Source organism: Patiria miniata, unplaced genomic scaffold (assembly GCF_015706575.1).
Source record: "Patiria miniata isolate m_02_andy unplaced genomic scaffold, ASM1570657v1 HiC_scaffold_28, whole genome shotgun sequence".
Lineage (NCBI taxonomy): Eukaryota > Metazoa > Echinodermata > Asteroidea > Valvatida > Asterinidae > Patiria > Patiria miniata.
The window spans coordinates 8522805-8537376 of record NW_024037067.1 but is presented as its reverse complement, the minus strand read 5'-3'; the positions used below and the strand labels follow the sequence as shown (position 1 = coordinate 8537376).

The window sequence follows — 14572 nt, the reverse complement described above, 5'->3', positions numbered from 1 at the left end:
AATTGCTTTTTTTCTAGCAATACAACAGTTATTCACTTTTGAGTGAGACATCGACCGAAAAAAAAAATCGGCCCATATTTATTTATTGAATTACAACTTCACAATTTCGAACTATTGGCTGCCAGACAATGATTTCTGTTCTCGCTGGGTAGGCTGGTTCCCGCCCCACAATCAGTATAATTTATGGACCGGGAGCCAGTCTGCTCACAAAGCAGATCTATTTGTGCCCAAAACAAAACCTTTTTCAGAGGGTTGCAGACGTCCAAAAAAAGGGGGGGGGGAAGCAGAGTTGCAATGAGTCACTGATTTTTGTGACTCGAGTCGAGTCATTTTAAAGAAGTGACTCGAGTCAAGTCAAGTCATTAGGTCAAGAAGGTCGAGTCGAGTCCAGTCAAATATTTAGCTCGACTCAATTCGAGTCACAAATATTTGAACACTATTTATTTACCAACATTTATAAAAGGAGGGCATAAATTTAGCCGGCATTCGAATCCAAGAGCTTTATAAGAAATCGCCCAAAGCCAATGATTAAACAACAAATTTGAAAATGTGTTTAAAATCCGGTTCCTGGATATTATTTTGTGCGTTACAGAACCATGAGGTGGGAGTCTGTGACACATTGTATTTTTGTACATGACGAGCACTGTAAGTCATTGCAAATACTTTTTGCAAAGATTTGCTTTTATTTTTGGTACTTGAGTCTTATTACCCTTCGATCGAGTCGAGTCTTCTGATGAGGGACTCGAGTTGAGTCACTTGAATGACTCGCAGTGACTTGAGTCAAGTCAAGTCATTTACCCTTGGGGACTCGAGTCGAGTCAACTCACAAAAAATTGTGACTCGAGTCGGACTCGAGTTGAGTCATTGGACTCGAGTTATTTTTAAAAAAAACGAAAGCAGGAGGAATCTGGACAAATCTGACCCCTGAATCTTTTGGGTTTTCCACGAGTTGTGAATCTTGTACCAACATCATTGATTTCAGCCAGAAAATGGACCTCCCAAAAAAAGGGTTTTGAAAATTGGAATGAGATAGATTTAAACATAAATGTTGACAATGTAAAACTGTGTTGTTTATATGAGAAAACACTTTTGAAATTGTATACTTTTTTCAAATCTGTAAAAAAAATGCACCATGCACTATTGACATATAGTCCGACCACCTTGATTGATAAACAAATGCAGTGTATATTAAAAACTTCTATATAGTATACTTTATACATAAAAGAAAAGTAGTCATATTTTTAGGAGACAGGATTCTTATGTGTACAACTACGTGTATATACATGTATAGTGTACAATGTGTAAGTCTGATTGCATATACTGTACATTTGCAGCAAAATTTCTTCATGAATATAAAGGTTTGAAAGATGGAAGATTGAGTGGTATCAGCAGCTAAATTAGATAGAAAACATAAGATCTGTTAAGGCACATTACATTTCCAGTTTAAAGGTAGAGTAGATCATTTGCAGCTATCCAAAAATAACTGACGAAATTATTGTTGAAAAGCTTACTTGGTTTTAGAGATAGTAATGGCACTGAACTCCCTGTGAAATTATTCTTTCTGGCATGCTGTCATTTTGAAGAAAACAATAAAAGACGGCCATTTCCAAAGATGCGTCAAATGACGCATTTTTGGAAATTTCCATTTGTAGTTGGTTTGTAATTGGGCAAATCCGTAATGGCATACATGTATTTTATTGTTCAGCGAGACATGAAACGCCTCGTACCGTTCAAGAGACGTCAGTTTTAATAATTTGGCTCATTTTGCAAGCAATGAACGTTTAATAGCAGCGTTGTCAATTTTTTAGTAAAAAAGAAGTTTCTTTTTTTTTAACACAAGTCACATTTAGACAGTGTTATAAAATTTGAGAAAACAATATCGTCGCTCTTGATCTCTATTGCATGTGTAACTGTCGACGTTGCCTAGTTCATAGGATCTTTCATATTTTATGCATTTTGTTTTAATTTGGAGGAACACACCACAAAATCTGAAGGGTGCATAATAATTAACCAGTTGAAGTTTTAGTGGCGACAGTGCATTTTGAGAAAACAGAGAAAACGGGGTCTCATTACTGGATTCCATTGCTTGACGGGTGTAAAAAGGTGTGTCCATTGGCACACTTTTTTTAAACCACCTTTTATAGTTTTCTTACAAACGGGCATCCCTGTTTTTACTTGAGCAAGAGTTTTCTCATTTAATTTGGTTTAATTAACAAGTCATGAGAAGAAATCAGTAGAACGGTCAATTTAAGTTCCACTTTAACCCTAACCCATCAAACTCCAATGGCATGTTTTGTTGGAATCTGTCTGGATGGGTACAGTACCCCTAAACTGACAGTCTTTTACATTGGGTTGGCACGCCTCCAGAAACAAGTCAGAAATATGTGTGTGCAGTTTCCCATATGGTGTTGGAATTTGCCAGGATGGGTATGGTTCCTATAGTAAATCATGCTAGGGAGTTAGGGTTAAGGCATAAGATCAATGTGCATTTACCCCAAAAGTAACCTACCAAATTATTATTAAAAAAAGCTTACTTGGACTACATATTGCACTGGTACTAAACACCCCTACAATTATTCCGTCTGGTTTGTAGTTGATTTCCAACGATCAGTCAATTGACAGATTTTTTGGAATAAAGAGTGCTTCTGAGGAAATCATGTTTCGTGATCAAAACGCTGTGCATGGTTTTTCACTGCTTTCTCGAAAAGTGAAATATCCACTGAGCTGAAACTTCAACAGGTTAGGCTTTGAACTTTCTTCTTTGAATTTTGAGTGGTAATATTGGAAACAAACAAAATGTATGAAAAGCAAGTGATCTGATATTGATATTCCTTCAACTTTTCTGGTGGTAGTATGGCCTACGTAGTCCTACACATTCCACAAATTGTCGCTCTGATTTCCAGCTCAAAATATATTTGAGTTGCCAAAAATTTTTTTTTTTTAATAAAACCAGATGTACACTGAAATGTACTTATTAAAAGTAGAACAGTTGAACGTATTCTAAACACATGGACCAATAAATGAACATGTTTTTTGACAAATCGCTCGTGTAAATGTGTCTTCTCTGTTTTATTATTGATCAGCTGTAAATGTTTGGTGACATTTAATTATTAAACCCTCATTACCACAAAACTGCTCAAGTCAGCAGACAATTTCGCGAAACTTTACGCAATGGCGTATCTCCGCTTACATGTAAGCCACATGTGATTGCACAAGTCGCATAATATTTCACGTTGCACAATTCAGTTTATATGACACACTTCACAAAAAGCTTCACAGTGCGAAAGTTTGTGACTTGTGCAACAAATTATGGCTTTAACTTACGCAATCATTTTAGGTGGCGAAAGTCATGGCGCAGTGACTGAAAATGAACTATTTTACGGACTAACTGTGATCGTCGTGGAGCATATCATTGCTCAACTTATCAAGCTTTTGATTTTTAAGTAAATTAATTGATATTTCACCTTTGACAGCATTTTTCAATTTCCCACCTGATTCCAAAGAAAGTCAGACATTTTTATTCAAAATGGTGGGTGGAGGTACAACAACTGTATATGACTGTTTGTGACTGAAATATAAGTCGTACACAACACAACCACTGTGTTTCTCCTCGTCCAATGTATTTCTGAAGTTGTTGCACAGCTATGTCAAGTTTCGTGAAATCCAGACAAGTGCTCTACTTAAGCCGGCCTCAGGTCGACCTGGCGACGACACAGATCAGTCGACGACTGCCTTCTCAGGATCAAGCTGTGCCTGAGCTACGACCGTCAGGAACATTTCAGTTGCCAAAATTTTTGCGATCTGAGTGTTACTGCAACAATGTTCGATTGGGCATCCAAGAATCACCAGCCGTAAGAGTAGAAACAATTTCAACTTCTGCGCTGCGATGGAACGTGTTCCCGACGGGCTGGAACCAATCGCAGTCGACCTTTGTAAAGTTACGATGTCGCGTGTGCATATCTGGATCATCCAAGTTGTGAACCTAATTGATCCACAACAATCACACGATTCCTCACTTTTGCGACCTGAGCATGACGTTTGAGGTTGATGCCGATGGTTCCATTGTGGGGCAAGCAAATCGTAGGTCGACCTGAGGCTGGCACTACACAAAGTCTGATACAACAAACATTTTGGGAGATGTATCATTCTGCTATTGTAAACTGGAAGAATTTCCCACTGCCAGCAAATCAAAGAAAGTTTCTCGGGTTGAGTGAAGGCCATTCAGACGAAGAGGTTAAAAAAACAATTGTTTTTTTTTTCAATACACGGCAGCTCTGACATCAAGTAGGGCACAGAGTCAAGCCCAGGTGGGTGGGCGTGGCCTCTTGTTTCATGGAGGCGTGATCTTGAGTCCATAGCACTGACACACCGATGCAATAATACTGAATCGGCTGTACGTATGACATACACATTATGCATCTCCGTATAGAAAAACCTTCAGTCTTTGAGACTTGAAAGCGCCCTCGCTAGTCCAATTGGTGCCAGGTCCAAGGGTGTCTTTTCCTCCTGGATATTAAAAAATAATCACAAGTTTTATTTGAATTTAAAGATTATTTGTGCACACAGATAAAAACAATGATCTTCGTTATGGTTTAATTTTAAGGGTGGAGATCGACTGCCAACATTTCTCCTTGGTGTTGCCGGCGACAGCATCAATTTTTTCCAACAACTTTTTAATATAACACGCACTGGCTGTTTTTGTACCCAGGCACGGCTGACGTATTGTCACAACCGCCTCGACTCGCCTTTGGGTGACGTCTTAACACGCTAATCCCTTGTGCCTTTTGTACACACACAAAGTCCGTGAAGTCTGTGGAGGCAGACCGTGTGTTGATCTTGAATTGGCCGTTGGGCACGGCGTATTGTTGTAAAATTTAGGGCTCCAGTGCACACCCCGGAGTATTGAAACATATGAGGTTTTGGCAAGAAATATCGTACAAATACTGTTGAATTGACTCTTGCGAATCAGTATTTGTGGCGTTTGGCTGCATATCAGAAGTTGGCTGGAAAATTTGCCTTCTGAATATTTTGGCAAAAATGAACCTGGCGCGAAGTGGTTGACTAACTACAAAGTCATGAACTTTGCCCCACGTTTACAGGGAAAGGATATTATTTGCTTTGAGTTTTTTTCCTTTTTTGTTTGTCTTTTATTTTTATTTGTCCTTACCTTGTTTTGAATGTGCAGCGGAGCCCCGTGCTGTACTAGCAATGTGGCTTCCTCCGATCTTTCCTCTTCGCATGCCAAGTGTCTGCAAACAACAACATAAACACATAAAACCAAATTAACAATTTAAACCCCAGTTTTCTCAATGTGAAGTCAGATTTGGAGCATGGCCAGACATCAGGACATTCCGTACCCCAATATAACGTGCAAGGTTTTTGACAGTGGTGAGAGAAATCGGAGATTTCAAAATCCGTTTTTTTCTATAAATTTTGTTCAAACCGAGTAACGGCTATCTGATTTTACTGGAAGTTCCCATTCATCTCACAGCCATGCCACCAAAAAGGTGCCACATGCAATGCCCACCGAATGATTGAGTATAGTTTGCAGGATTCAGTGACCACTGGGCCTTTACAAAAACACTCCAAAGCTGTAATGTTGAAAAACTTGGCGGGAACTCTCTGATAAGCCGAATGGGCAGGCCATTCACATATCCAAGAAGACAACTAACAAGTGAATGCAGTTACAATCAAAAACCATGGAGCATATTGGGGGATGTTCCAGTTGTTGTCTTTTAATAGCCTGCGTCACAAAAAAAGCGGCTTAATTTTTTAAAGATTGGTTTTGAATATAGTTTCCACAATCAAACCGACTAGTGGAATTCAAACTGAAATTCAAAAAATCCAGATTTAAATCCTACCACTAGTTTTTGAACATGCAACTGAGGCAGTACCATGGTGAAAGAGCGCGTAGTGGGAGCGTACTGCTCGACACCATGGGGACAAGTTTGGAGACAAGCACCTCTAGAAAGTACGTAGACTGGTTCCCGTTCCCATTTAAAGCCATTGATTGGATTACCTCTGCAAGTGCGCGTTAAGCCGGTTCATACTTCATGCGAAAGCATGTGCAAAGGGAAATCCATGTCGTCAACAATGGTGGACGCACTTCGAATGTATTGTTGACGTCACAAATTTCGCTTCACTTTCGCTTTCGCGTGAAGTATGAACCGGGCTTTATGATTTTGTATTTTCGAAAAATGATGTTTACAGCATTGCGCATGGATGACAGTTGAACACATGGCTATAAACAAAACTGACTCTTAACATAACCAGTAGGCAAAATTGCTAGTGTCTCCATGAAGGCAACTTCAAGTGTTTCAACTGCATAGGTTTCAAATACTGAAAAGTAGTGCCCCTCTCTTTATTGATAGTTGCCCCTGACACTTTCTAATTCGGCGAAAATCGAAGCTCATCACCACACAAACTGCACATTAGTGGTAGCCTTGTTGCCATTTTGGAACAAGCTGTTTCCGCGCTAACATTATCGTTGTGATTTTGTATTTAGGGGGCGGGAATCAGACCTAGACTAGTCCTGCATACATTTTGCATACATAAATCCTCCTAATGTATTCCTAATCTATTACCCACCAAGAAAAAGTAAAGGTAAAGGGGACGAACCTGTGTTCACAGGAACGGAGTGCCCATCTCTCTGTCGTTAGCGATTGGGTCAGACTCATATGCTGCTGTGGGGGGATCGCCACACCTCCTCCACAGCGAGTCTGTTACCTTCCCAGCATTGAATAATGCCGGTACCCATTTAACACCTGGGTTGAGAGGAGTAATTGAGGTAAAGCGCCTTACTCAAGGGCACAACACGCATGGCCACGGCGGGGCTCGAACCCACAACCTCACGATCATGAATCTTGTGCTCAACCGCTAGACCACACGTGCCCTCTAGCGGTCCCTATGTTTGAATACTATGTTTGAAATACCGCTACCAGTTCCTATATTTGAAGTCCGAAGGACAATGGAGGGACCGGGAACCAGTCTAGAAAACACGGTGGCGACGAGCGAACATCTCAAAGCATCATCTTCTGTTAGAGCACATGTTCTATTCATCGTACTCACAGTGGTGTGTTTCCAACGCAGTCTTGTACGTCCAGCCTGCAGTTGTAGTTGAGGAGGAGCTTGACTATCTCGAGATTACCCTTGGAGGCGGCCCGATGCATGGGGGTCGCTCTGGTCTGGTCTCCAATGTTGACATCAGCACCGTGCTCCAACAAAATCTCTGCTATCTAGGTCAATAAGCATGCATGGGAAAGCGTTAATTTGCAAGTTCAGGCGCGACCAATAGTTAACCATAGTTGGACTGAGTTTGCTTGAACGATGGATTGGTGGACTTCTCTAGTCGACTATTTGGAATTATAACACCTCACCTACAGATTCTGTGTCTTGATTGGCCGAGAGCGAGTCACATGTTACTTTCTATTTTTGCTATCTTTCTGTGCACGACCAAAAGTACTATACCCGTAGCAACCAAAGTACTATACCATTAGCAACCAAAGTACTATACCATGGCGCGGTATTTGTGTGCAACTGCATGCTGGTGTGCACGTTGAGCCTTGCACGTATTGTTCCCAAGAGAGCGCGCAACAGACTTAGGTTCAAACATTTCGTGCAGGGGTAGTTTGGATGAGAGAATACATTTCCCACCAATTTTGTATTGAAATTGACGTTTACTTTAACTGTGCTCAGATTTAAATAATTTAAAATATTACAACCAAGCAGAATCTGTGGGTGAAGTGTTATAAAACAAATATTGAATGCTTTATCTCGTGGTGAAGTAAAACTAGCCTCCCTCGGTGATCCATGGAGCATTCTATTTTCCCTCAGCGAATAGAATGTCCATGGATCACCTCGGGAGGCTAGTTTTACTACACCACTCGAAGCATTCAATATTTGTATACCGGACCACAAGAAACGGTTGCATCGTTGGCTACTGACAGCCGTGCACATCTTAAAGCACGACAGGGAACTAGGACCAAGAAGTTTTGTGATGACGTTTTGACAACTCTTTGTCTTAAGGCGTTCACACATTGCTATTAGTGCATGCATTTCAGACACTAATAACAGCTACCGGTATGAACAAGTTCGATTGGATGACTAGGGTCGACTGGACTTAACCAGAGTCAATCTAGATGTCACTCGAACGCTGCATGGCTTGACTAGCTAGTCCAACTAGATCAACCAAGCCCCTGAGCACTGTTTCTCCAGTCAAATTTGCGAGTCACGTCACTGTTTCAAGATGGCAGAAAGGTAAACTGGGGCAAGTTTTGCAAACTTTTGTTAACACAGATAACATTAACAATTAACCCTCCTGTGCAAACATACATTCTGAACCAAGTACAGTCAGCTGACGAACAAGATTATTCGCAAACTTACTCGTTGCCGATCTCTGGATGCAGCGTAATGCAGTGGCGTCTGGCCCGTCTTGTTAGCGACATTGACCTCTGCCCCTTGACTTATAAGGGCGGTCACAATCTCTTCCTGGCCCACCGAGGATGCAATGTGCAACGGCGTCCAATTGTTCTGTTGAAACAAAAGTACAATTTGTGAATCGAGGTGTGCTTGCTTTTACAGTTTGATTCGGACTATAATACGATCATTTGCGTTTATCCTAGTCCAAAAATTTGGTACTGAAAACATGCAACACAAGAAAATAGACTGACATCTGAAACAAGCAGTCCAACAACTCTTCAGTACTGCATCAATCAACTGTCAGCTGACTGCGCCAAAAGAAATATCTAGGATGTCGGGTACTAGGTCACTATTTCTACACATTTCTCCATAGTCAGGCACCAGACTAATGACGATGAATGAAGAAGTCAGTCTTGTCCAACAGTTGGACCATGGATGGATATGTACAAGTCTAGTCTTTAGCCTCATTTTGAAATCACTTGACTTCCCTCTCATGTGCAAGCCACTGCCAAATATTAAAGAAAAGTCTCCTTTAAAAATTGAATTGAGTCTTCAAACTTGCTTGGTGGAATACTGAGGACCTTTTCTTTGCCCACTGAAAGTTTTGGAGAAATTGGCTGGCTAAAGAGTGAGTAAAATTGGCCTGATCTTCTTTTGCATCGTTTTGAGTACTTAAGGTCCCAGTCTGCGTTTATCCCAAAAGTACCCTACCAAATTTTTACCCATAAGCTTACTGGGATTAAAGATCATACTGGTACTAAACACCCTTTAAAATTATTCCGTCTGGCTTGCTGTCATTTAGAAGAAATCAAGAAATGTAGGTGATTTCCAACGATCAGATCTGATTTTTGGGAAAGCATTTTTTCTAAGTGTTTTCTCACAATGTGTAATATCCACTGAGCTGAAACTTCAACAGGTTAGGTTTTGAAGATTCTTCTTTGGATTTTGAGTGGTGTTATTATTTGAAACGAGGAAAATGCATGAAAAGCAAATGATCCTATATTATGCCTTTAAGGGTACCCGTTGCCACAAAAGCTGGGTACCTACAGAACCAAAATTAAATACATAACAAACCCGAGAGGCAGGTGTTTCCCAACCTTGTCCCCAAGTCATCAAGCAGTACGCATCCACTTGCTGTCTCACCCTGGTATGGGATCATTTGCATCATTTTGGGGGGCTCAGGTTGGCATAGCGGTACTTTCCTCGCCTTCCATCGCTGTGACCCGGGTTCGAATCCCGCCTGGGCCAATATGTGGATTGGGTTTTCAGTCCCTGCCTGATTCCGTGGGTTGTCCCTAGAATATCATTCTGGGGTTTTCCTCCCACCATTAAAACTGTAACTCCTACTTCTACCTAGGGACCCCACTGGAAATAAGTCGAAGGACTTTCGTGGGCTATCCCGGCCAATTGCCAAATAATCACAAACAAAAAATCTTGAACAACAAATAGTTGAGGCATAGTCGGTGCTTTTACATAACAATGCCAGTCAATATTTAGGGTTTTGGGGGGATGAACAGAATGAAAGCAACTTTGACACTTACATCATCTTTGATGTTGACATTTGGAGGTGGCTTGAGTTCCAGTAGATACTGCACGATTTCAAAGCGTTTGCCTGACGCAGCCCAGTGGAGAATCGTTCGGTCACTCTGTTCAAATTGGTTGGAAAAAAGATTGAAATCCTACACAGGCATAAACATAGGTAGGGAGAATCATACATTTTTTTAAATTGTAGTAGCATGGTTGAAAATCATAGTGGAAAATCGTGTTACGCGATTTGGTAACGGTAGCCACTACGTTTTTGAAACATTCATATATTGCATTGCACGTGCATGATGTTGGAATTAAAAAACATAAACGTGTGCAAACAAACCTGGAAATTACCAGAAAAAAAGACGTCTGAGATAGGGGGGACATCCCTTCCATCGATATAAAGAGAATGAGTATGCTTCTAATCTACAGCGTAAATATACTAAATAAAGTCTAATTTGTAAATAACAAAATTTTCTTAATTTTCGGGTACATATTTCAAGTGTGGCCCTTATTTACCGAGGTAGTCCAGTAAATTGGCCACATTTATGGGGCTAATGTTAAGTTAAAAAGGGATTCCCCAAAATTTAACTTTCTTTAATTTCTGATAAGCTTTAAAAAAATTTTTTTGACATCTTGCATTCTAGGGCTAGGTTAGGCCTAATTTTTATATTTCAAATAAAAATGGCAAATGGCAATGCAACAATGTTCTTGATGTAGGAATCAAACTTCCAATAAAAGTTTTTTTAATTGGTTCCAGAGAAAGGTTTAATTGTGCACAAATTGCTCGGTTTGTCCAAGATGTATTGACCCAACTGTCTTAGTTACAATACATGACTTATCGCCTTTTTGAAAATCGGACATGGTCTGGCGATGTTAAAAAGCCGATAAGTTGGGTCCAAGTTAGCTTGAATAACTCCAGCTGACATGCTCCATATTCATTCACATGTAATGAATATGGAGCATGTCAGCTGGAGTTACTCAAGCTAGGTCCAAACAAGCATGGTCCAAGTTACTCGGACTAGGTTTTATTGCAAGTCATGCAAGCAGGTACGGTTACCCCACCTTGTCCAACTCATTAAGCACACTCCTGTCCGCTTCCACTCTTTCTTTCACAGCGGAAAACTCGCCATCATATGCCAACTTACAAATGTCTAAATCAGACATTTTTTTGCAATAATCATTTGCTGAGAAACAACTAAATAGCGCTTGGAATAATGACCAAAATAATACAGACCAACGTTAACGTTCACGCGTACGGTAAAGATCTCTAGCGCCCTCATTAGCTAGCTGGAGAGGAATGATTTATTTATTTTTCCATTAAAAAATAAAATAAAAAAATGAACTTTTACCCTGAAGTACCCCCTCAACGGTTACAAAGAGTAAGAAAAGTGGCCTTCCCATCATGCATCTGGATTTTCATTTTGCTGTCCAAAAAGTTCGCTCGTTCCCCAACGCCCGGCAATTATCAGGGCCGTGGGGACGAGCGAATCAAAAAAATGAAAAGCCCGAAGCGCTAGCGAGGCTCGGATTTTGACTCTTTTTCTTTAAAAAAGGGAAAAAAGTAAAAACGGTACGTTTTGTTTGTCAAGTTACAGCTGAAAAAAGAAAATCCCTTGTAGGCTACTTCTACTTCTACATCTACATGTACTTCATTACTGACCAATAGAGAGAGCACCCCTCTGTACATTTCTTTTTTAAAAATACAAAAAAGGTTGGGTTGTAATTTACCGGTTTTTTTTTTTAAACATTAAAGAAAATGAAAAATGTTTTTCTTTTCTCTTTGTAAAAAATTAAATATCAAGAAGATAAAGAAAAATTATCGTTGTATTTTTTTTTTATTTCAAATAGAAAATGCCTGTTAGTGTTACCTTTCGATTTTTTTTCAATTTGCATTGAACAAAAAAATCTGTTCGTTTTCCTTTTCAGATTTATATCAAGAAAAATAAAAATAGTTCCAGTTTTTGTTCACATTTTTTAATTGACATACTTAAAATAAAAGACGCTATTATTTTCCTTTTCTTTTCATATAAGAAAAGAAAACCGAATTCGGGGAGGTATTTTTGATATCCGAGAAGGATAAACAAGATTTTATTTTTCCTTACATAATTTATTGTATGGTTTCTGAAATTCTGATTGGTCCGTTTCCTCTAGCTCTGTGGAGGACCCGGTGCCGCATGCGCAGTCGTTTTTTGACCTCGACCTCATCCAGGACATGCAGGATCGCGACTCGAAATTTACTGCGACGAAGCTTTGCTGACAAGGAATCTCGCAAAATCCTTCCACTTTTCGAGTCTTTTCCTCGGCTGAAGACGACGCTGTGTTTATACGAGTTCGCAATTGTGGAAAAGCTGACCTGTTCCGTTGAGCAGCAGTACATTTCTCGACTGCCTGCTCGAACGTTAGGACCTAGGTAACGTTACGATAGTTACGTTCTTAAGGCTGATGAAAATAATTGCAGTTGTCCAGTTTCCGGACGACCGCTAAATTTATAGTAGGCCTACCTCACCTGTTGTTAGTTTTACGGTAGCCCCATAAATGTGGCCTATTTACTGGACTGCCTCCGTAAACATAGGCCACACATCCACATGTACAAAAAACGTGTCGACTTTGCCAAATTTTGATTTTAGTTAGGCTTACTTTGTAGATTTTTTTTGCTTTAGAAGCATTCTCACCCTCTATACAGTCAATTGACCGGTTCCGCAATTTGACCAGTTCCGCAATTTCGGAAAACTAGCTCTCGTTTTCAGGAAGACGAAAACGCCAAGGACTTAAACTTTGGTACTGATGGAAAGGTTAGTCAATCTACTTTTCAAAAATGGTTTTAGTTTTAGGATACTCACTTACATTTAAAAATAAATCCCCTACGACCGTGACTTGCCGTTAACGAACTGCCGAAATGGAACGCGCACGGAAGCGTGATTTCATGTTTGTCGGCCTGCTACACGATTGTTCAGGGGAATTAAATCATGGCGATTGATGCAACTTGTTCGGAAATTATTCATTATTCCACCATATAAATATAAGATTTGAAGTCTTTGAATTTTTTTTTCTATACCCACCAGAGTAACTGCTGGTCGTTTGGCCGGTTCCGCAAACGCATTCATACTGCCTATACAATACACTGGCCATGGTGGGACTGTATTAACCAGTGCTGCTATTGACAAGTATTGTTGATGACGGCCCCCTAGCGCGGTGCACTTTATTTATTTTGGCATGAATCTTTTTTTTTTTACAACTTACAAAGAAATTGAGAATTTCTATTAATCCTTGTTTAAAAATGTCGAATTTGATGATCATTTCTGGGTGTTCAGTGCAAAAAATTGAAAACTAAATTGAAACAAAATGATTTTGTTTCTGTCCAGCTTCCGGACAGCACTGTAGGTTTTGGATAAAAAAATTTGGACTTCAAAATTTAAAATACAAAAATCTTTCTTAATACTTCCCACTAAACGCTTTTCCTTTGCTCTAAAAAAATTCACCCCATACTTGATGTTGAAGCGGTTGTGCCTCAGGGGTTTGAATTCATTTTAGAGTTACAACTCTCCACATCCAGGGTGCATGAATCAGCCCAGGCTAGGAGGTGAGGTTTGTGGGGACCAATTAAGAATAGTGCATAATAATATGTTTCTAACCCAAAGGACATTTCCAGTAATTTAGTAAATTTAAAATTATCCTTTTTCGGTTGGTTCTCACCTTACTCTTTACCCTTTTAAACAAAAAGAAAAATAGGTCCACTAATATTTCATAATCAAGACCAGTCTCTCGTCAGTACAGAGACACAAATTTTGATTGTTTTCTTGGAGCACAACATTTGTCAAATACTAGTATAAACCATTTCTCATTTTTGTCTCAATTGGTCATAAACTAAACGTTTTATATAAAATTTCTTTTTCATACAGACAATGCCAAAGACAAAGAAGAAGATTACGCCAGCCTCCTGATAGGCCATAAGAGGCATCAGCACATCTTTTTCAGTTTTACCTGTGAAGGTCAAGAAGAAGTTGAATATTATAGTGAAAGTACATGTAGCTGTGTGTCTTCATCACCATTTCTTTGAATTAATTTATTTATGTGACAAGTTTGTTTGTATAGTGCTAGCTTCTGGAGTGCTTAAATTATTTGTGTATAACAATTAAACAGACATGCAGGTGTCATAAAGGCAATACATTTAAAGGCGTTACATACATTTTTATTAACCAGTACATGTGAAAGAGAAGTGAGGTGTTTGAAAAACTAGCCATAGGATTGATGACATTTTTAACAATTTGTTTTAATTTGTTTGTGAAATTTAATTTGAATGTGAAACAAAATGTGCATGTATGTGGCCTGTATGTATCTGGCCTGCTGAGGCCTGTTCCCCCTCCCCTCCCGGCCCCCAGGTTCCCCCTACTGGATGTTGGTGCACACAAAATTAAGCATATTGTGTTGTTACCCTGAACAAATTGAAACACTCCCCACCCACCCACCCCCCCCCCCCACCCCACACACACAAAAGTAAAATGAAAAAAAGGAGGAGGGAATAAACAAAGGTAAATAAATAATAATAATTAAATAAACAAATAATATTAATAAACAGTTCTCCCCTGCAGACAATGATTCAGTCCCAATTCATCCAGCCATGCAG

General features: G+C 39.7%; 1 protein-coding gene across 1 annotated transcript; it reads right to left on the bottom strand.

Annotated features, from left to right (window-relative positions):
* Positions 1-3047: 3047 nt before the first annotated feature.
* Positions 3048-11269, bottom strand: LOC119734971 (26S proteasome non-ATPase regulatory subunit 10-like). Its single transcript, XM_038208632.1, has 6 exons — positions 11011-11269; positions 9960-10064; positions 8383-8529; positions 7069-7235; positions 5168-5249; positions 3048-4506 (listed from the first exon to the last, which is right to left on the bottom strand). The coding sequence occupies exons 1-6, from the start codon at positions 11110-11112 to the stop codon at positions 4438-4440; spliced, it is 672 nt and encodes a 223-aa protein (XP_038064560.1). The 5' UTR covers positions 11113-11269; the 3' UTR covers positions 3048-4437.
* Between the last annotated feature and the right edge of the window lie 3303 nt (positions 11270-14572).